Source organism: Leptodactylus fuscus, chromosome 7, assembly GCF_031893055.1.
Source record: "Leptodactylus fuscus isolate aLepFus1 chromosome 7, aLepFus1.hap2, whole genome shotgun sequence".
NCBI classification, from domain to species: Eukaryota; Metazoa; Chordata; class Amphibia; order Anura; family Leptodactylidae; genus Leptodactylus; species Leptodactylus fuscus.
In genome coordinates, this window is record NC_134271.1 from 58,273,696 (window position 1) to 58,296,917 (window position 23,222).

Below are 23,222 nucleotides of genomic sequence, written 5' to 3' on the forward strand. Positions count from 1 at the left end.
TGAAAAACAGACTTGTTTTCCCTCCTCTTTTGTTTATATTTTACCGGATAAAAAAAATTAAAACACATGCAAAAGTAAAAACAACGTATAAATGAATCCCAAGGTGTCACCGAAAAAAGATGCAGAAATTAGTTGAATAAGGGCTCGTTCACATCTGCGCCCGGTTTCTGTTCATGCAGGTTTCCGTTTCCTGCACAAAACCGAGCAGGAGACGGAAACCTGCAAGACTCTTTCATACCCATTCATTTGAATGGGTTTGAAAGATGTCCAGCCGTGAGCGCTGGTGAGCATTTTATGCTCTCCGCCGCGAAACCGATTTTTTAAAAATCGGACACAGAGTCGGACATGCAGTACTCTGTGTCCGGTTTAAAAAAAAAAAAAAACAGTTTTGCGGCGGAGAGCATAAAATGCTCACTGGCGCACGCGGCCGGACCCGGTCTGACAGCTTTCCATCTTCTGCATGCAGAAGACGGAAAGCTCAGAACAGACTCCGGGCGCTAGTGTGAACCTAGCGTAACCCAAATGTTATAGCTAGAGATGAGCGAGTACTGTTCGGATCAGCCGATCCGAACAGCACGCTCCATAGAAATGAATGGATGCACCTGGTACTTCCGCTTTGACGGCGGCCGGCCGCTTAACCCCCCGCGTGCCGGCTACGTCCATTCATTTCTATGCGAGCGTGCTGTTCGGATCGACTGATCCGAACAGTACTCGCTCATCTCTAGTTATAGCCATCAAAATGGAACATACAAAAATCCCAAAAATGTGCCTGGTCCTGAACCACAAATTGGGCCGGTACGGAAGTGGTTAAAAAGAAGGCAAAAAAGGGAGGGGCCATACGGTGGCTCAGTGGTTAGCACTGCAGCCCTGCAGCGCTGGAGTCCTGGTGTTCAAATCCCACCAAGGGCATAAAACCATCTGCAAGGAGTTTGTATGTTCTCCCTGTGTTTGCATGGATTTCCATCCCATATTCCAAAAAAGACATACTGATAGGGAAAAATGTACATTGTGAGCTCTATGTGGGGCTCACAATCTACATTAAAAAAAAAAAAAAAAAGAAGGCAAAAAAGGCACACTCAAATCCATGGTCAGTGTAATGCCAGGATCACACGGGGGTTTTTTGGAGCGGAGTTTGAAGCCGATGCAGTGCACACAGAGTTTTCCGGCATCTAGTCGTGGAATACCGCTCCGGATTAGGACCAAATGAATGGGCCTAGTCCGGAGGGAGTCTCGCGTCGCAGATTCCGAGGCTGAATCATCTGAGGAATCCGCATGAAGAAAGGGCAGGTCTCTTCTTTTTCCTGTGAGCAGGAAATAAACGCTCACAGAAAAAGGAAATGACCGGCTCCTATTGAATTCAATGGGAGGTGTTTTTTTGGTCAGGATTTTGATGCAGAATCCATGTCAGAATCCAGGCCAAAAATCTCTGTGTGAACCCGGCATTAAAGAGTCCGTCAAGGAGAAAGCATTAAGAAGGGGCAAAGAGCTCACAGCTTATAATGGCGCATCTAAACTAACTCGTGCACATTTAACAAGAGGGTGCGCCGACATCATAAATAGGCACCACAGTAAGGCCTGGTTCTCTCCACGATTCATGCGGACACTGCAAGGAATACACACGGACCCCATTACAATATATGGGGTCTGTGTGCTTTCATTGCTCAACACTTTTCAATGAATTCAGTATTCCGTATGGGGGGTCCCCAACCTGGTCAAGACACACTGGCCTGTTGATGCCCCTTGGCTCCCAGTACACGAGCCATTTCCCCTCATAACAGTATTTTATTACTAATTACAGTGCTATACAAATAGGGGCATTAACACTAGCTTCTTTAGTACGTACAGTATATACTGCATTAAGAGGTGAGGTAACATACTGCAGCTATAGACATCAGTCATCCTCACACCTCACCTCAGCCGGACGACAAAACCACAAGTGTACAGGTGTACGTGTACATGTATGTGTTGGGTTGTTCCACGCACATTTCTATAGCCCTCCCCTCTCAGCCAATAGACTATCGAGAGGTGGAGTATTCCGATCACGTGATCTAGTTTACCCGCGAAATCCGAGTTCCTTGGTGAACTCTCTTCTGGATTCCGGGCCAATAGCAGGAGTCGGAGCTCGTGACGTCACGTCCCAGGCGAAGTGACCCCTGGGTCTTTTCGCGGCAAACTGAGTGTTGTGTTGTGTGTACAGGAGGTGCAGACATGGAGCAGGCACGAGTTACCGACTACTTCGGGCAGCGAAAGCGTGCTGCAGCGGGGGGACCTGTAGAGACCAAGCGGAGGAAGCTTCAGTCGGTGCAGGCGGATTCCCCCGGTACAGTGACCCGCAGCCAGAAGTTGGAGGAGTTGTTGCGGCCGCCCAGCACCCCAGAGCGTCCTGCGGTCAATGAGGCCCTCGCTTCCTCCTCACTCCTGCCCAGCAGTAAGAAGCGGAGCCGGCAGCTCTCTGATCCCGAGGTGCAGGGCAAGAGATCTGCGCGAAAGAGGCTGAAGCTGCCGGAGGAGGAGACGACCCAGGTAACTCACATTGCATATGGCCGCTCTGTAGTATCAGGTAGAGCATGAGAAGGGCGGTCTAGTGGGGTCCGGATAGCACAGAGTCATGGAGGGGGTGTCTCACAGGACAGCGTGACTAGCCCTATTAATTCATATGGGGTCACAAAGCAGTCCTAAGCTGGTAATCCGTTCTGTGAGCCAAAATGGCCGTCAGCTCATAGAGTGGCTACTGGCCATAGAGTGGCTACTGGCCGACTGCACAATATTAATGTACATGATGGAGGCAGGTCATCTAGGACTACCGGCTGTTGTGGCCTCAGTTTACCAGGCACAGTGTTGTATCTGGCTTTGCTTGGGATTGCAGCTTGGCCCCAAATCACTTGATTTGGACTGAGCTGCAGCATTGTCGTAATGGTCAGAATATCAGCTGGCCGGAGATCAGAGCGGTATTAACTCAAATGCTGCAATCTCCTACAGGGGCTCTATCCTTTAAATAATGTATTTTGCTATTCATATGCCCGAATAACCTTTAAAAAGGCTATTCATGTGCTGCTACGCTTTTTTTTTTTTAAACCTCCCCCCCTTTCCTGTTTTTATTACATGCTGGTAAAACTGACATGTCCGTGCACCCTGGGCATTCCTCCAAGCCTCTGTGCACCCCCCCTGCGTCATACCTTCAAACCACCCCCTCTTTTGCTTGTGCTCTGAAAATTCCTATCTCCGTGTAATCTCCTCCAGCGTCTCTTATCATCTTCATTGAAATGTCGGGCATGCGCAGTAACGCTTCTTTCTGAGCGCTACTGCATATGCCCGAGTGCTATTTTCTTGTGCGCTTTCTACCACTGTCCACAAGAAAATGGCACTAACGCATGTGCAGTAGCGTTCAGAAAGGAGCGTTACTGCGCATGCCCGACATTTCAGTGGACAGGAGTGAGATGAGGCGGTTACAGAGAGAAGAGGAATTTTCGGCGCATAAGCAAGAGGTTTGAAGGTACGACACAGGGCTGCACGGAGGCTTGGAGGAATGCCCAGGGTGCACGGACAGGCTCATTTACATATCGGTTTTACTGGTAATAATAAGAGTAGCAGCACCTGAATAGCCTTTTTAAAGGCTGTTCAGGCATATGCATATCAAAAAACATGTTATTCAAATGAGAGAGCCCCTTTAAGGGGGTTTTCCAGGCAAAAAAACCACATTTTAGTGCTATTATGGGTTTAACATGCCTGCAAAAAAAATAAATATAGATAGATTTTAAGAGCGGTTTTGGTTATTCCATGTAATCTGTTTTTTGGTGCGCTGAATCCAAAAATGACCTCCATTTTGTCATAGGATATCATGTTTCCTGACAATTTAGATAACTACTAGAGATGAGCGAACACTGTTCGGATCAGCCGATCTGAACAGCACGCGCCCATAGAAATGAATGGAAGCACCTGTGGCGCCGGCAAGGTCAGCGTCACAGGTGCTTCCATTCATTTCTATGGGAGCGTGCTGTTCGGATCAGCTGATCAGAACAGTGTTCGCTCATCTCTAATAACTACGTTAAATGAGGCAATGCCTCAAAATAACTGAAAATAAACTTAGAATTTTTTTTTTTTCATGAAAATCCTGTTTTTGTACTTAAATGAGCTGCTAACACACTAAACTGTTTATTCTCCCTGTGAGGCTCCTCTTGGTGCATTTACGCTTGTGAGGAGCATCTGCAACGTCTGTCTGCTTTTCTATTCGCTCACTCTGAAAGTTCTTTGCTTTGAGAGTTAAGGTTTTTTGGCATTTTATATCTTAAACGCACTTATGTGAATTAATTACCGGTATGATTTGGACTTTAAATTTGTTTAAAAACCCATAAAATACAAAAAAAATAAATTCTTTTAATTACCATATAAGCCGAGGCCCCTAATTCTACCACAAAAAACTGGGAAAACTTATTGACTCGAGTATAAAGCCTGGGGAGGAAATGCATTTAAAATATAAAATGCCAAAAAACCTTAACTCTCAAAGCAAAGAACTTCCAGAGTGAGCGAATAGAAAATGCATCAGAGAGACCTTCCAGATGCTCCTCACAAGTGTAAATGCACCAAGAGGAGCCTCACGGGGAAGAAGAATCCAGTTTTGTGTGTTAGTGAGCTCCTCTCAGTTCAAAAAAGGATTTTCATGAAAAAATTATAATAAAACATTTTATAAGTCTTTCCTCTTATTTTGAGGTATTGCCTTATTTAACATAGTAGTTACCTAAATTGTCAAGAAGAGTGATGTCCTATGACAAAATGGATGTAATTTTTGGATTCAGCGCACTAAAAAACAAAGATTACGTGGAATACTAACCAAAACGTCTCGAGTTTTTTGCAGACCTGTGTAATTTGATAAATTTGAAGATAATTTTTTAGTATGTGGCAAATCCTGACGTCTAGGAGTGTATTTTTTTTTTTTTCCAATATTTTATTTTTCAGCACACCAAAATACATGGAAATTAGATGAAAATAATCAAACAGCTTCTTATTTGCTGATCTTGTGTAATTGCACCAAAATACCCATAGAATTGTTTTGAGTGATTTCTGGCTTTCTCTGGGAGCTCCTGGGATCATCTGCATTTGTTTACATGCTTCCCTAGCTTCCTGCTGTGCTAGCCTGCAACTCCCATGATTCCCCTCCCTCCCCCTTCCTGTTTCCCTAGCTAGCCACCTTATAACAGAAGTGGAAACAGGAGTGAGGGGAGCAACCCAGAGAACGGGGGATGGTTCTGATACGGTGGCCCAAGGTGGGAGCTAGCACTGAACTCCCAGGTACTACTTCATAAAGTCACTGGAGAAAGAAGTTTAAGTGAAACTCCCTGGACAACTTTACCAGAAAAATATGAAATAAAATTATAATCTAAAATAGCTAGGTGCGGTCAGTAGGAAGTCTATTCAATATCTTTATTTTTTTTCTTTTCAGTGTGAGAGCTCATGTTCTAAAACTGATGTCCAGTGTGAAACTCCATCTCTGGAGAAGAAGATAAAGGACTTTGTGAATGTGGCACTTTCTCCAAAAAGCAACACACTAAAAACTAGCCCAACTATACCTCAGGTGACGGTATGTCTCATATCTGTCAGATTATTCCACTTACTATGAAAAATTGAATATAGACATCTGTAAAACACTGAAAGCTTGTGGTCAAGCAATACTGGAACTTCTATTCCATATATAGCTTATGTAAATACATGAACCAGTGGTGGTACAGATGCAAAACTGTAACAATTCATCATATTTGTCATGAAAGTATATATATTTTTTTTTTAATCCTAACTTGTAAACTGTATACCAAATGTTTCATGCAGGGCCTTCCTAAAGAGAATCTTGAACTAAAATCTCGACTGCAGAGGATACAGGAGCTCAGCCAGAGACTTAAAGTACCTGCTGCACCTGTTGAGAGCAAAGTTACTATCACAGATCTGAAGGCAAGACTCAAGCAAGCACAAGAACTTGAGGCTAAGATCAGAGAGAAGTCTGCGGAGAAACAAAAGGTTGAGCACATAGAAGAGCCACACAAAGAAAGGTGAGACTAGGTTTGCAGGTACATTCTTACACTGGCACATTGTCTTGCTTTTGGTATTTCAAGGGACAACATCAACAACTTTACCTACAGAGGGAATTCTGGTGACTTTTGAATCTTTTTTTTTTTTTTTTTTTTTTTTCTCCTAAAGGACTAACAGTTCTTCTCTTTGCAGTGAGACGGCACCAGCCTATGAGCGATTCCACACACTTGCCCAAGATGTTCCGCCTGGCCTGTCACTGCCATTCAGGTACAAAGTGCTTGCAGAAATGTTCCGCAGCATGGACACCATTGTTGGGATGCTTTTCAACCGCTCTGAGACTGTCACCTTTTCCAAAGTAAAGCAGGGAGTCCAGGACATGATGCGCAAGTAAGTAGGAAGGTGGTTATACGCATTACTTTCTTTACAAAAAGTAAAGATGAAGTATAAGTAATTCTTCGAATTTGTCACTTCACAGACAGTTTGAGGAACGTAATGTTGGGCAGATTAAAACAGTTTACCCAGCAGCCTACAGGTTCAGGCAGGAGAAGAATATTCCCACATTCAAAGATGGCATGAAGAAGACAGATTATCATCTCACTGTAGAGCCTATTGTTCCAGAAGGTGAAAATACCATGGTTTTTATAATGTAGTTACTTGGACTGAATAGCACAAGGCGCTTCTCTGCTCTTGGCTGTTTCTGCCTTTAGTTTAAGTAGCACATGAGCCTTTCTTTTTGGAAAAAGGACTTTAAGTGTTCCTATACTGAAGCTCTCCTGCCTAAAACTTTGCATGCTAGGTGGTATAGTTCACCAAATAATTGCTGTACATTTGCTTCAACTGTCTCTAAGGGAAACCAATCAAAATTATATTTCACTGACATCCAGAACGGCACGATATAGCTGATATCAAAACATTTATTATTTTATATGCACTAAAATCCCAGGTGTGTGTTTTTTTTTTTTTTTTTTTTTTTTTTTTTTTATAAACTTGGGATTTTAGTGCAGATGAAAATGTATTGTTTATCGTATATATTGTGCCATTCTGGAGATCAGTGCTGTATATTGCCTCATCCTAACCTGACACATGGGCATCTGCTGAGATTCTTTCCACTGGTTTTTCATTTTGGTTATGGCACAGCTGAGAATATCTGGTCTAGAATATAGTTTGATTCAAAGATGCTGACTATCTTGTAGTATTAGTGTAACACCTATATTCACCTGTCATGTCTTACATGTTTTATTACTTGTTCTTGCAGAGGATAAGTTGGATGGTCGTCCTCAGCTCACAGCAAGTCGCCTACTTGAACGCAGGAAGTTATTCCATAGGAACCTTACCAATATTGTGAAGCAGCACCACAAAGTAAGTGTATATGTTTAGGTGCTGTGCAAATGTTTACGATATTTTGTGCTTGAAAGACCTAATCTCCTGCTGTCCCATTTTTAGTCTTTTCTGGCAACACTAAATCCTCCTATGCTGGTGCCTGATGAACAACTGACTCGTTGGCACCCAAGGTTCAATGTAGATGAGGTTCCAGATGTATTACCAGCTGAACTTCCTCAACCACCACAAGTGGAGAAGCTGACCACCGCACAGGAAGTCTTAACTAAAGCGAGAGTCATGATGACACCGAAGGTGAGTCTTGTGCTCTGACATTTCTCCCTCCTTGTTCGCTGTTTTCAGTTACATATCATTGTAATATTTTGTAAATTATTTTCTTCCTGTAGATGGAAAAGGCTCTTGCCAACTTGGCATTAAGAACGGCTGAGACTAATGGTGATGACAAAAGGCCTGTGCCTTCAGAGGAGTCAAAACCTGCCCAGGTTGCATCAAAAGCTCTTAAAGGAGTATCGCAGTCCCTATTAGAAAGGGTAGGTTGTTGGAATATAGAACCAGTTTTAGGTCTGTAGACAAGTTTTCTTGCAGATATAAATAATGAAATCTTGTAGTTAAAAATTTTCTCTAAGTATGTTAGTGTTGAGTGGTGTGTCATTTGCCAATGAATATGTCCATGAATGTAGTATATCTCAATGGCATGGGACCTGCCAGAAACCTTTCCGCAATTTCCTTTTTGTGGACAGGTTATTAGGCAGGGACAATACATGTATGAGAAGATAACCCGGCCACACTAAGGGAATCCTGACTGGGTTTCTAAAGTACTAGACCATAGAAAGTTCTTGTATCCATGGTTACATCTGTTAGCAACCAAAGACTGACACTATTATTAAAGAAAAAACTTAACTTTTTTCTTTGCAAATATAAAAGTTAAGTGACTGTCACTTAAATATAAGTTATGTCCATTGGAAAACCTTTAAAACATGGACACACTCAGTGGTTACTTTTCTAATACACTGCACTTCACAGATTCGGGCTAAGGAAGCACAGAAGCTTCAAGCCATGATGACACGCAAACCCCAGCAAGAAGAACGTCTGCTTATGATGTCCAGGCTGCCAGAGCTTGCTCGGATTCTGCGTAATGTGTTTGTTTCAGAGAAAAAGCCAGCCCTGACTGTAGAAGTTGTGTGTGACAGGGTAATCTCTAGCTATCGGTCATCAATGCCTTCAGGTAAGGAAAATCTGCTTGCCTATGCTACTCTAAAAAGAACTTAAGCTTTTAGTTACGGGGCTGACAAGTTTACAAACTAAGTCAGAGCCATCTTAACTGTTGGCCTTTTTAATGGCAAGACAATATATGGAAATGGTATTTCAAGTCTTGGTTTGATGCCTTTGCTTTGTACTTTTGTGGTAAGATTTTTTTTGTTTTGTCTTCCCCTCTTTGCTCCTCAGGAGAGATGGAGAAACATCTATCACTACTGGTAGAGCTGCTTCCGGACTGGCTTGCAGTTCATCCTATTAGGAAGGACACTTACTACAAATTAAACAAGTCCATGGACTTGAATCTCATTTTGGAGAGACTGGCCAAGAAAATGAAGGAAGAGGAGTCTCAATAACAAGCTTAGTTTTTAGATCACAGGCCATGCCTTCTATTTGGACTTTTTTTTTTTTTTTAAGTTTTTAACTGTTGTGCAATAATTTGAAAGGCTGAATTGAGCAGTTTCTGAAAAGCAATGTTTGGCTGTATTACTTTATGGCATAGTGGTGCTGCTGTGTAATTGTGAGCGAATGGTTTACAGGAAAGTTTTCTAGGACTATATCAATAAGATCATTATTTTATAGGGTTTTTAACTTGGTTTTCAATTTTGCACATTCTGAGGCTTTTGTTGAAAAGGGGCATCATGCTAGCCAATGTGAACCAGGCCTGTACCAGTTTTAGACCAGAAAACTGCAAATTTCTGTAATTTCCTGTAGTTTGGAATAAATTAACTTGCATTACTTTTTGTCACTGTATAGTGAATGAGATTCTAGAAAATTCCATTTCCGCAGTGCGGGAATATACACGCTGTTGACGCGTTGCAGTTTTGGAAATTGCAGCATGTCAATTATACCTATAGGAAAACACAGCTTTCCATAGGTATAATGGAAGCCTGCATTGTTTTGGGTCTTTGATGCTGGAGCCTTAACCTAAAGGGGTTTATCAGAATTAAACGGCTCAATTACATTCAAACCAGTTCAGGCTCTTTGTATATAATAGTGGAAGATGCAAAAAAACATGGTTTGATCATCAAGGGGTTAAAAGGAATCTGTCTCCCTACATGTTGACTTACAAGCAGAAGTGTGTAAGCATGAGGGCAATGTACTAGCACTGCTTGTGTAAGAAGTCGTCCAAGATGGTGCACACAGCATGCGCTGTACATTTGGCTGGCTGAGCGTACAGAGCCTGCTCTGTACTCCATCTTGGATTTCTTGCAGGTGCAGTACACCTGCTCACGTAAGAAGGAAGTAAAGAAGAGGATGAGGCTTCGAGTACAATCAAGAGGGGGCAGGAATGCAGGTCCAGCCTGATTACATGGGAATGCCCCCTGTGAACACTAAATTGCATAAGAAGGAACCAGCTTTATCATGAAAAAGCCAGCAGCATAATTGAAACAAAAGGTATGCCTACAATAGACTAAAGGCTGCATGAAGATAGGCCTACATAATAAAGGGTCACAGTATTGAAAAGTAACTGTAAAGCATAAGTCTGCATGCACTTTTTGATGCTTTGCTTTAATGGCTCTCTGCAGATTCTCAGAAAAGCCTCAGGGTTTTACAGACTGCTTCTTGTGAGCATGGTTTATACCACAATACAGTGTACAGGATTTTATCATTGCATTTGATCATTGAAAGACTATTCCCATCTCTTCAAACTGTTGTTGAGAATAAGATTTAAAAAAAAAAAAATAAAAACCTTAAGAATTAGGTCTGGGGAAGGTGGAGGGGAAAAAAAAAAACTTGTTCCCGATGCCTGCCAGCACAGTCTGTTCCTGTTGCTCTGTCTTGCTGCATGTGACACTGGGTCATACTTGGGTGCCTTCTTAAGATGTCCCTTGTATTTTTGTTCCTCTGTATGCAGCTTAAGGTGTTGTGTCCCGAGTTACTTAAATGGTAGACAGGAGAATAAACCAATCTGTCATGTAGCACTTCTGATGCCTAGTCATACTGCAGCAGTGAATGAACAGGGTAAGGTTTAATCTTCTCTGCACCTTTTAGTGATGTCAGTTCTATAAGCACCAGGCAGGCCAAGATATCTGCATTTCTTCTTTGCAGTAGTTCACATGATGCAGCCATTGTCCCTGCAAAACATCAAATACAGTAGCTTACTTATGAGTATTTTGTGTTGGCTTTCCTTCGCCAGTAATACAGGGCCAATATTGTATTGTGACAAAATGTTCCTCATTCAAATGGGCATGATGGCTGGATATATCAAATTTAGAAGAAATGGTGAATGAACAGAACTGGAGCACAAGTACCATTTTGTGCAACCAGGGTCAGACTCTGGTTCTTGTGATCAGCGAGTATGCCCAGCTGCCAGATCAGATATTCAGCCATCCACAGGATAGGGTCACAGTCTTATCGTAAAGTTGTAGACTTCTGACTAAGACACTTTATACCTTGCACAATGTTTCAGTAACTCTTATTCATACAATCCTTGTTAGGGTTTTGTCAAAAAAAACCTAATATGTTAAGGACTTTGAATCTGTGGAAAAGCCTACCCAGGAGCTGGTCACAGCTTAGGGTGAATTCACACTTTTTTTGCAGGAGGATTTTGTGGTAGAATCTAACTTAAATGTGCACCTCTTCCATTAAGTTTAATGAGAGACAATAGTTCTCCTCTCACCCCAAATAAAAGGGGGAAAAAAAAAATCTTAGTTTAAATCAATAGGAGGCAGGGAAGTTAAAAAAAAAAAAACAAACAGATTTTTAAGCTCCACACTGTGCTGGAGTAAAAAACATACCCTTAGATACCATGTTATAGCAAAACAGCGTTGACATGTATAAAATCCTTATTTCCTTCAATCATGCCCTCTCCAATCCCCTGGTTGAACGTAATGGACTTTTTTTTTAAATTGTATTAAAATACCGTACTATACCACATCACAGAAGAGGGGCAAACAATTATAGGTTAGGGTATATTAATATAATTAGTAGAAAAAGTTTACCTCCTGTGGCCAATAAATCATCAATTATCACAACCTTCTGTCCGGGGTCCACAGCATCAGTCTGAATTTCAAGCTCAGCCTGCAAGAAGACACACAGAGATGACGAAAAAAAACAAACCCTTTTTAAATTCTAACCAACTTTTCAGGAATGAACAGTAGAGGTGAATGTAAGAACCTCTGTAATATCTTACTAAATCATGAAGATCGCATTCGCTAGCTGATGTCATTGGCAGGTGATCTCAGCTGTGGCACAATGCTAATCTCTTCCTTTAATGGCTGCAAGTGGTAAGGTGTTTTTTTTTTTTTTAATATGGCTGTTTATCCCCTCAGATGCCACAATCATTCTTGATTGACTCTTTGAGAGGGATAGGGGGTGTCCAATGAAGAACCGAAGCACCCTCCTTACTATATTTTTATAGGGGACCTTTCACCTCCTGGGGCACATGCGGTGTAATACACTGCTAGAAAACTGACAGTGCGCTGAATTCAGCGTATTATCTTTCTCGTTCTGTACCCTTGGTGAAGAGCTATTGGTGCTGGTACCATAGCTCTTACTGTCAAAGTCTTAGCGTCATTGCTGGGTGGTAAGCAATGCCCCCTCTCACAGTACAGCGCAATAGATGCTACTGTGAGGAGGTCCAAAAAGAAAATTCTGCTGCACACTCTTAATTTTGCAGTGAAACACAGCCTTTTATTGTAGATACAACAAAAATTGATGCGCCATGGCCATAAAGGCCTACATGTGCAAAGTAGAAAGATAGATCAATTGGTAATGTGACGTTTTGGTCATCTGACCTTCCTCATGCCTATGTAGAAAAAGAAAAGAGCTCCCATGCTATTAGACACTAATGCCATGTGCTCAAGGAGGTGAAAGGTTCTCTAAGTCTTCATCGTTTTAGTTTCCCCTTTCTATGCCCATACAATTGTACTTGATATGCAAAAGCATATCAATGTACTAATGAAGCAATCACGCCACCTAATGTTCAAGTCCCAGTATGGTACCCAGCATAAAATTTAAACACAAAACAAAAACCTAAGTTTAAAGGGATTCTACCATTAAACTACCTGAAAGGCCGATGAGCGCATCCCCATTGCTGCCCGAGAGCTCTTTCCTGCGCCGCCTCCTTGTTCTGCAGCAACTCCGCCTCTTCTGGCTTCTCTTGCAGTTCCATACAGGAGCATAGAGAGGCCACCCAAAAATGGCCACCGGCCGGCTCCTGTATTGAACTGCAAGAGCGGCTACCCAAAAATGGCCGCCGCCGCCCTCATTGCTGCGGAGAGCTCTTTTGCATACCGGTTAAAACCGGTATTTCTACGGAACGGCGCGGCGGACACCACGTCTAAAGGTAGGAGATGAATAGCCTTTCTTAAGGCTATTCCGACGTGTTCATTAGAAAAAAAAAAAAAAAGTTTAATGGTAGAATCCCTTTAAGGCCTTGGTCCCACATTGTGAAGAAAAACTTTTTCGAAAATTGAAGCATGTCAATAATACCTGCAGAAACAATGAGGTTTCCTGTATAGGTATAATAGGGGCAGAAAGTCAGCAGAAGAAAACTGTGCACTTTATAAAAAAAAAATGCTGCAGAAAAAAAACCCACAATGCACTTGACATGTTTCCTCCAAAGTCTTTTCATACATGGTGTCTTGGCCTAAATCACCCTGTTTTCCGAGATCACAAGTAAATTGTTATTAAAGCCATAGCCCCACCTCAAAACTGCAACATTTTACAGTCATTGCAAAGTGGATGGGACTCTAACGAATCTCATCCACACATTGCAGAAAAATACATTGCGGTTTTGGGAAACCATAGCATGTCAATTATACCTACAGAAAAGCCAGTGGTTTCCCTATAGGTATAACGGAAGCAAAAAGCGATGAGGGAAAATCTGCAATGCGTTCCATTGCTTTCAATGGAAGACACTCACTTTTTTCCCCGCTAGCTAGTAGCAGAAAAAAAAGAAGAGACATGCCCTATCTTGCTGCAGATTTCACGGCCAACTCCGCTGCGGCATTAGACTCCCACGACGAGATGCCATGCACTGCATTGGCAGTCGGTCACATGGCATGTTCACACGTGGACTCCATTTTCCGCCGTCTGAACATACTGCTATATTATACTAGGTTCATACTAGCATTGCCTCTTCATTGTTCTGGTCCATCAGAGGCCCACTAAAATAGTGGTAACCATTTTCAGGTGCACGTGAGCTTAGCCTTCGTGAGATAATTCTACCATTGTTTAGAATGAAGTAATAACTCATATTAGACAACCGCAGCCTCCCCTTCCCCTCTATAGCCTTCTGGGTTACAAATAACTCCATAAGCAGGAGTCAGAGAAAATGCTCATTTCTGCCTTTATCAAACAAGATATATTACAAAGCTTCTTACGGTCATTTCTGCTTATTCCTTTACAAAAGTTGTTTTATAATTGAATGTGCACTTTAAAGAGGACATTTGCCACCTCTAGTTCTTAATCTCTGTTAATAGGCCCAGCTCTGCTGATTCTAGCGCATATAGAATTTTTGGCTGTAGTCTCCACTTTTTCCAAGCACTCATAGCTGTTAATTTTGGTGCCTGACATGTTATTTAGTCCCTGTACTGTCAGGTTGGCAGTGTCAGACATGGGTACAATGTCAGAGCTCTGAATCCCACCACTCATCTAACATTGCAGAACCTAAATAACATAGCAGGCACCAAAACAAACAGCATTTATTGCTTGGGAACAATGGAAGCTAGAGAAGAAAAAAAAAATGTCCCAACTGTACTGGAATCGTGGAACAACGTCTATTAATTAATGCTAAGAGCTGGACTGGCCAAAGTGGTAAACTGTCCAACGTGACCCTTAGAACATACTAGGCTACATATTTGAGGCAATCCCCAAGACAGCTGCCAGCATATGGTCGATATCATTTGTGCCTGTAGATTATATTTACCTTTCCGTATTCTAGAGAATACGACACAGACTCTGTTGGACCTGGCAACTTCCCTTTTTTCCGAATCAACACAAACCCAATACCAAATCTTTGTGCCAACGCTGGACCAAAGAGAAATCCACGGGAGTCTAAACCTGTAATGAGGGAATACTTATATATAACTTGCATTCTATTTTATACAGAAGTGACTTTCAAGGATGCCGCACATTGTATACATCTAAGCAGGGCAGTTCAGTATAAGAAACTAGGTTTTAAGGAGGTGCTAAACAAATTGGCATTGACGAAAGAACTGAACTGCACCCCTAATGGGACAAATGAACAAAGGTTTCCAATCATGCCACAACCACTTTAATCCATCAATATACAAAGTTATTGTTAACGCCTAAGCCTCTGTACACAGACCGGAAACAAATGTCACTGAAACAAACAAGTAACCTTTGGATCTGCTAATGACAAATAGACATACCTTTTACTACTCAGTAACCCCTTACCTGCAATCAGATCAATCTTTGGAAAATTTTCTCGGAGGTAGGTCTCAAACAGGTCAATGCTAGCAGAGAATGCAGCAGGGTCTTTAAGAACTGGAGTGATGTCCCTGTAAAAAGCCAAAATTAGAAGCCAAAAAAGAAGAATGTATCACAAGTAGGCAAAGAGAACCTTCCTTATTGGGGTGTCTAGGAAGGAGGGTGGTAGACCTTGTAGCATGCAATATACAAATCATAGGCAGAAGTGTTGCAGCTCCACCTTTTATAGTACCAAAAAATTTTTTAAACCTATACAAGCCGATGGGACTGGCTTCTTGCCTTTCCACTGTGATTAGTTCTATGCTGATAAATGGATACACATAACCCAGCAAAGTGGTAGCTGATCGTTGTGGCATCTCACATCTCTGGATTAGAGTAAGATCCCTTAGAAGAAAAAAAAAAAAAAAAGGCAACCCAACTGAAATGAGATCGGCCATTTCCCTGTGACAGTACGAGCTGCAGTGCTTACTCACCATACTTATAACAGTGGTAGCTGCAAGAACTGCAGCAGTTGACTGGTAGCCACTCAAGTAGGACTGGGCAATTCTGATGCCCAGAAACTGAACATCAACCAGGATAACCAACCTGATTTTGGTCACATCTGTTTGATTATTACACTACTTGCAGTTTCACTTGGTATGAACACATCCAAACCAAAACTGCTATTGTTATACTCTTGGGTCTCTTCAGGCCCCAGAGCATGATTATTAGAGACGATAAAACATTACAATCAGTGTTAATCACCTCTCCTGAGCTCCATCAGGACTCCCTGCTGTCTTTGGACTGCTGAGGCCTATGATTGGGCCTCAGTGGTCAGGTGGTATTACAACAATTGCATCTATGCATCAATATGCCACACGATGCCAGTCAGAACTGCCGAATACAGGAGGGGGTCATGCCAGAGCCCAGGATAGGCGAGTAACACTGATTTTCATGTCACCTCTCCTGGGCCTCTGAAGAGACCCGAGTATCATAGCAATTTTAGTTCAGCCATGTTTGGCCCAAATAAAACCACCAGGCGAATCTCACAGGGTTTGCCCAACATTTAGTCATACTGTAAAAGGGGCATTACCTAAAAAAAAAAGTCATAAAATTAATTTTAATTAGATTAATTGCAAATTTGATTTAAGTCACAATCTCTCAGACCTACATGTAAGGTTACTCAAAATATCAAAAGTCCAGCAAGTGAGTAATGCAGCTTGTGCCAGCGTGAGGAAATAGCTGCTCAGCCGGGGTCCCAACAGTAAGACCTCCACCAATTGTTCTATATATGGCACCAGTAACATGGCTGGCTCCATAGTATAGGGGTGACAAGGGATTGGAAGCAAATCTCACCCATGTAAACTGTACTATGCACAAAACAGAACTATAAACAACTTAACACTTTCATTGCTGGTGCTTTATAAGGACGTTTGCCAGGACTTTGCCCCCAGCCAGTGTCTGCTTCCTATAACAATGAGGAATCCTAGAACTGCAGCAGAAGAAAAGGCGACAACAGACCTAAAGCAGATCCCAGGACACGGGAAGTCCGGAAACTCCCGCACAGCGCCGCGCAGCACCGCCACTTTATCCTCCTTGTTCATTTTTACCGGAGCACACGTGATCTCTCCTGACGTCATCATTATAGGCCTCGGAGACCCACGTGTGACTGCGGAAGTCGCCATCTTAGTACACCCACTACTCGCTCTGTCGCATAGTGACCGCAGACATCTGCAGTGTATGGTGCTGATTGTTACCTCATGAGTAATACTCAAAGAAATACAACTTATGTTGAAAGTCGTATAACAGTGGCAGACAGCCGTAGCACCGAGCTACAGACATACCACATGCACTACACTAAGCCATTGACAGTCACCAGGGTCATAGCTGGGGAGTAAGGCGGCATTCAGGGCATGTGACCTCGGTGTTCGTTGTCAGAGGGGCGCTGACCATCCACTTTTATGCACTGAAGAGAGTGCAGTGAACTAAATTTTTAGCCCATTTCCTTAGTACCTTTAGGCTGAGGCCCCACGTTGCGGAAACACTGCTTTTTTTTTGTTGCAGATTTTTTTTGTGGTTTTTTGAGCGAAAACTAAGAGTGGCTACAAATGGAATTGGAAATATATAGAAAGCTCTTATACTTCTAACGCAACAAACCTGCAACAAAAAAAAGCTGCGCTTCCGCAACGTGGGGCCTTAGCCTAACACCTTCTTGACAGGTGTGGGATTCAGATTTATAATAACAGTTTCTCTGGGGGCAGCGTTAGGGTAGGGGGAGTTGCATGCGCATTGTGAAGTTTTTAAGCCAAGACCCTTTACCACAAAATGACCCCACCTTTGGAGCCCCACCCCCCACAGTGCCTGCTTTTACCCAGAGTGTTCCCTGTCCTAATTGCATCCATTTAAAGGGATCCTATCATTAACACACTATTTTTTCTAGGTACCACGTCGGAATAGCCTTAAGAAAGGCTATTCATCTCCTACCTTTCGTTGTCTTCTCCGTGCCACCGTACGCTTACAATACCGGTTCTTGTCGGTATGCAAATTAGCTCTCTTGCAGAACTGGGGGTGTCCCCAATGCTGCGAGAGAACTCTCTCCAGCGCCGCCTCTATCTTCTTCAGGAGCATCACCTTCAGCCTCTTCTTCCGGCGGTGGCTTGTAACTTCTAGGCCTCGGGCCTTAGGCATGCCCACAGGCCACGAGAAAATGGCCGCTTACACAGTATTGTAAGCGGCCATTTTCTCTTGGCCTTTGGGAATGCGCAGTCTGCTCTGCCCGAGGCCTAGAAGTTACAAGCCACGGCCGGAAGAAGAGGCTGAAGAGGACACTCCTGACAAAGATGGAGGAGGCGCTGGAGAGAGTTCTCTCGCAGCATTGGGGACGCCCCCAGTGCTGTTTGAGCGCTGGGGCCCGTCCCCAGTGCTGCGAGAGCTAATTTGCATACCGACAACAACCGGGATTGTAGGCGAACGGCAGCACGGAGAAGACAACGAAAGGTAAGAGACGAATAGCCTTTCTTAAGGCTATTCCGACGTGGTACCTAGAAAAAATAGTGTGTGAATGATAGGATCCGTTTAAAGAATGCAAAAAAGTGATGCAAATAAATGGCCATCCATTTACATAGAGATCAGTGTATGCTACTTTTTTTGTGTTCTTGTTTTTGTGTTCCTGTTTTTTCATCTGCTTAACGGATGTAAAAATAAAAGTGATGTGAATGGAGCCTAAGAGATGTTACTGGTCTCTTTCCAGTGACCCCTTAGCCTACTGATTGGACTCAGTGATCACATGAGGCATGGGACTTACAGCAAAACGGGGCTAGCCCAAGACTGAAAGGACACCAACAGCGGACAACAGAGTGCTGGGTACACAATGAATATGTCTTTTTTTCCAGTTCATCTGACTTTTCACATAAATTGCTTCAATTCCTGGCCTACCCCTATAGATAGACAGAGAACAGCACCGAGCTGCACATAGTGAAATACCGTACAATACGGAGGTTAATATGACAAGAAAGCTTCTCACCTTAGAAGGTTGTGATCACAACCTTTTTATCAGTATATAGACCACTTAAGGAGGGGAGGTCTTATACCCCTGGAGGAGAGCCAGCAGAATCCACGTCACCCTAGGTGTAGGCAATGGCGAAAATGGACCGGACAAACAGAGGATCTCCGCGCTCAATCCGTCGTTTTTTAAAATCTCACTTTATTTAGGAAAAGTACACACAACGCGTTTCGGGCTAACTGCCCTTTTTCAAGTGTATAAACTAAACGAAAAATAAGAACAATAGCCCCAAAAAGGGGAAAAGCAGCAATGAGCAAACCAGTAAAATATAATAAAATATATATATATATATATATATATATATATATATACCTAAGTGTCTAGAAAGGCATCCAAATGTACTTTGGCAATTTAAAAGATGTGTTACAAGACGTATTGCTACTACAGCATAGAACTGACAGAACATCGATCCTCTACATATGTACTAAAATCAGCGTGTTGCCAAACTAGTTAGTTTATGTAAGGGATTCACATCAAACATGATATTTGTGAAAATAACTGACAGGTGCATAGAATCATTCCATAACCAGCCTTATACCAGATCCAGTTTGAGTAAAGTCTGTGCATAATAAAATACAAATGCCAATAGAACAGTTACTGAATTGAAAAGGTCTTACCTTATAACTAGTGTCGAGCTGGATGCTTGATCCAGCCGACCAGGTCTAGTCCTTTAAATAACATTGGTGGCAGTGAATGCTTGGGCGCCTTTTTCGGGCGCATGCGTGGACAGCCGCACGTGTGAGCGGCGTCCAGCAGTATGGAGAGCGCATGCGTCGGCCCAGCTTGCCGCACGCATGCGCACCCAGGCTCCGGGACATCGCGCGCCCGCACAGCAATGTGCGCGCGAGTCACCGGCCTCAGTAGTAATGAGTGCGCACGCGCCGGTCGTTGTGGTTTGCTCATTGCTGCTTTTCCCCTTTTTGGGGCTATTGTTCTTATTTTTCGTTTAGTTTATACACTTGAAAAAGGGCAGTTAGCCCGAAACGCGTTGTGTGTACTTTTCCTAAATAAAGTGAGATTTTAAAAAACAACGGATTGAGCACGGAGATCCTCTGTTTGTCCGGTCCATTTTCGCCATGGCCTACCCCTATAGTATTCCACGCTAAGGCCGGGTTCACAGAGTTTTTCGGTGAGGATTTTGAGGCCGTATCCGCCTCAAAATCCTGACCAAAAGACGGCTCCCATTGATTTCAAACGGCTCCTGGAAAAAAGAATGGACATGATCATTCTTCAGGTGGATTTTGCCTGTCTTCGCGAATCCCCCTGAAGACACTCCAGACTAGGCCCATTCATTTGGGCCTAATCCGGATCGCAGTGCCGCAACTGGATGCCAGTGACCCGTTTTCTGGACCGGAACCTGAGGTGGCCTCCGCGTCAAATTCCAATCCAAAATACTCCGTTTGAACTCAGCCTAATGTTCCACACTTATCACAGAGCAGGACGGAGGAGCTGACAGGTAAATAAAGACCACTTTTCTTGCCCATACACATAGTTTAGTGACCACTTTACTGACCTCACATGGTATATTGGCCCTTTACTGGCCCCACACAGTTTACAGTCCTCTTTATTTGCCCCCACAGAGAAATTGCACCCCATATAGTAACTTTATTGACCAACACACTATACTGCCTCCTTTATTTTCCCCCACATCATATACTACCTTCCACAGTAATTGCCCCCTTTATTGTATGGGCCACTAATATAGTATCACGCCCCCTTTACTAACCCACACAGAATATTGGCTCCCCATACAAAAAAAAAAATCACCCTATCACTGGTCCCCATACAGTACGAGACCCAGTTAAGGGGACACTGTATTGGGGGAACCAGTGAAGGGGGTCACTGTATGAGCCATACAAATGCCCCTTCACTGGTCCGCTATACAGAAGAATTAACTCATTACTTACCTGTCTGCTCCCTGGACCTGCTCTGTGTCTCTGCTCCCTGCCCTGACATTTTGTGTGCCTGAAGCAGAAAGGAGCGGAAGGGGCTGGGGACCAGATAGGTAAGTACCAACTGTCCAATGTAGCTTGTAGTGGTGCATGCTTAAAGAGACAGAGAGTGGTTGTAGCAGAACAAGGTTGGCACAGTTTCTTCCTGGTTCTGTGATCTTGTATTATTTTTAACAACTGAATCAGCAACACTGGAAAGAACCAGCTACATCCCACTCATGTTTTTTATTGCTTCCCCCAAAAAAGATTTTTTCATTTTTATCAGCCTTTGTTCCAGGGCGGCCCGTCTGTCTGCTCTTTGTACAGACAAACTAAGGCGCTATTTGATGACCGGGTTATCAGGAACTTATTCTTCAGAATGTGTTTTTATAAGAGCACAGCCACGTATTGCTATGTCTGTGATGCAGTTGGTGTGGCCACCTGTGGTTTTCATGTTTGTAATACTGTAGTTCATGTATCCAATGGCGAAGCACTTATTACAGCTGTTTAAAGTGTACCTCCAGTTATAAACAACTTTTTAGAAATGAATAGCACACTTTAAAATATGAAACTTTATAATATATCTTATTAAGATATATTGTTTTCTTCTCCACTTTTCAGGTAGTTACTTTCTCCACATTAATCTATGAAGATGGGAAGGGGGTTAGAAAAGACAGTCAAAAAATTGCTGCTACGCTCTGCTGTTCCTTGCTTTAACACTGCTAAGGCTAGGTTCACATCTGCTTTGGAGACTCTATAGGAGACTTTGCTTAAAATCATTGGAGGAAAAAGTTCTGCACAGTATAAAACAAACCCTAGAACAGATTACCTGGTAACTCTATTTTGCACGTAGAACACATAGGAAACCCTATGCCAACCTAACTTACTCTACACTACTTCCCTCTTTCTCCTGAGGGTCACATAGCCCTCCTTATGGTTCCTTGAACACATTTCGTCCTTTCTTTACTCTTTGTTGTGACCTCGTTGTCAGGTAGGGACACTACATGCACAAGATGATAACCTAGCCACAATAATACATTAAAGAGTGACTGAAGTGTTCCCATTAACATAATGTCAGTGCTGTAGCTGCCCTGTATACAGAGTAACAGTGGTGATGGCCAGCTCAGCGCAGGAACGTAGGAGAGGATACAGGTATCAGTACTTTTTTATTTTCTATGTAAATCAGCCTTTAGACAGATCAATAAGGTATGGTTGTGGTCTTCCCTCCAAAGTGGATTAAGGAGAAGTGGAACATTTGTGGAGTCTGAAATCTGCCCGTAGCACAGTGTCCAATAGAGCACACCTTGTGGTACGACACTGTGTAGCTACAGCTATATGGTGGGTCTTACACTGTGGCCAATATTCATAAGCAGGAACACTTGCGTGCCACTCTGGCAGTTTTGATCTAGCCATGTTACATCTGCCAACCTCTGAGATGTCCACCATTTCGGTGCTGCTTCCGGACTGTGGCTAACAATTTACCTGTAAGAACGTTGCTGTTACTTGCTCTAGAATTAACCAGAGGCTCCTTTGTTGAGATTCGACACAAATTACACAGTGAGCAGGTATATGTCAGTTTCTACACATTTACCGCATAGCAGCTGCTATGTGAACAGTTACATTCACACCACTGCCAATCAGCTGATAAATGAGAAATGCTCATTTGTCAGCAGGTGAATCTTTTATGCAGCATAAAGGACAGAACATTACACAGGGTGATATGCCGAAACACAAACAATAGTATTATAGGCAGATGCAGATGGACATCAGTCAGCACATTTAGGGTAGGGTTATATAGTGACATTAGTTGTGTAGTGCAATTTTGCTGCAGTTTCACTACAACATGGATATGTCAGCAATTGCTTTTTTTTTTTTTTTTTTTTTTAAATATACATTACAAGATTGTAATGAACTGTGACTCGCTTTTTGATATGACAATTGCTGATGGGAATGGTGTGGCACGTGACATTGACATGCAACAAAAAGTCAGACAGGGATAGGGGTGAATGGCTTAGTAGCCATATGTCCCTATCCTTATTGTGGGATTACTGCTCATCCTGCCCAGAACTATAAATGGACCCAAAACTGATTTCACATAAAATACAGACACAGACAGAGAAGTGTTGCGGCAGCTTGAAGCTTTTATTTAAGATAATTTGCATCATGGGGACATTTCAGTCCAAGCATTGCTATATGCGCCTAGAACACAATGATTCATAGGGAGCTCCTGCCAGCAGGTTACAGCCTAAACATCATGAAGGCACTATGTCATTGTGTCAAAACTTGTACAGACAACAAGAGGCAGAGCAGCCCATGGTTTACAATCACATTATTACTTTCATTTTCTGTAATATACAGTGGAAAAAAAAATGTAAAAAAAAAATCTGATTTGTATGGATTACATTCCTCTCTTGTCTGCATGAGAATATATATATATATATATATATATATATATATATATATATATATATATATATGAGACCCTTGGTATATTGCAAATGTAGAGGTAAGAGTGTATTTGCATAAAAGCATGATAAACATTGAGATTAGTTTATTGCCTTCATAACCATATTTATTGCTTTAATGCATTTAAAATACATTAAGCAACAGTGCAAACAATCGAGACCATTTTATGTCAACTACTGACTTTAACTATTTAGTGACAGCTGCAGACACCAAGACTGCAAACAATCAATACATTCAGTTGCGTTGCAGCTGTCACAAAATAGTTAATAATTAGA

General features: G+C 42.5%; 2 protein-coding genes across 3 annotated transcripts; one reads left to right on the top strand and one right to left on the bottom strand.

Moving 5' to 3' along the window:
* The first annotated feature begins 2,188 nt into the window (after window positions 1-2,188).
* Window positions 2,189-9,009, top strand: CDT1 (chromatin licensing and DNA replication factor 1). Of its 2 annotated transcripts, none has more exons than XM_075280590.1 (10): window positions 2,189-2,523; window positions 5,438-5,575; window positions 5,821-6,038; window positions 6,211-6,405; window positions 6,494-6,639; window positions 7,274-7,377; window positions 7,462-7,650; window positions 7,743-7,886; window positions 8,380-8,581; window positions 8,803-9,009. In XM_075280590.1, exons 1-10 carry the CDS (start codon window positions 2,209-2,211, stop codon window positions 8,964-8,966), a joined length of 1,815 nt encoding a protein of 604 aa, XP_075136691.1. In that variant the 5' UTR covers window positions 2,189-2,208; the 3' UTR covers window positions 8,967-9,009. The 2 variants fall into 2 exon arrangements, with proteins under 2 accessions (XP_075136691.1, XP_075136692.1); XM_075280591.1 differs by having other exon boundaries at window positions 5,438-5,569.
* A 1,128-nt stretch (window positions 9,010-10,137) lies between these two features.
* APRT (adenine phosphoribosyltransferase) lies at window positions 10,138-16,673 on the bottom strand. Its single transcript, XM_075280593.1, has 5 exons — window positions 16,510-16,673; window positions 14,977-15,080; window positions 14,486-14,619; window positions 11,556-11,634; window positions 10,138-10,688 (listed from the first exon to the last, which is right to left on the bottom strand). Exons 1-5 carry the CDS (start codon window positions 16,671-16,673, stop codon window positions 10,546-10,548), a joined length of 624 nt encoding a protein of 207 aa, XP_075136694.1. The 3' UTR covers window positions 10,138-10,545.
* Between the last annotated feature and the right edge of the window lie 6,549 nt (window positions 16,674-23,222).

Excerpts from the sequence above, each read along its gene's own strand:
- CDT1 (XM_075280590.1), top strand. The coding sequence starts at position 2,209 with ATGGAGCAGGCACGAGTTACCGACTACTTCGGGCAGCGAAAGCGTGCT. Across the intron at positions 6,039-6,210 it reads GAAGAGCCACACAAAGAAAG|TGAGACGGCACCAGCCTATG; the intron begins GTGAGACTAGGT and ends TTCTCTTTGCAG. Across the intron at positions 6,406-6,493 it reads GTCCAGGACATGATGCGCAA|ACAGTTTGAGGAACGTAATG; the intron begins GTAAGTAGGAAG and ends GTCACTTCACAG.
- APRT (XM_075280593.1), bottom strand. The coding sequence starts at position 16,673 with ATGGCGACTTCCGCAGTCACACGTGGGTCTCCGAGGCCTATAATGATG. Across the intron at positions 15,081-16,509 it reads TGTCCTGGGATCTGCTTTAG|GGACATCACTCCAGTTCTTA; the intron begins GTCTGTTGTCGC and ends GGCTTTTTACAG. Across the intron at positions 14,620-14,976 it reads AAAGATTGATCTGATTGCAG|GTTTAGACTCCCGTGGATTT; the intron begins GTAAGGGGTTAC and ends CCCTCATTACAG.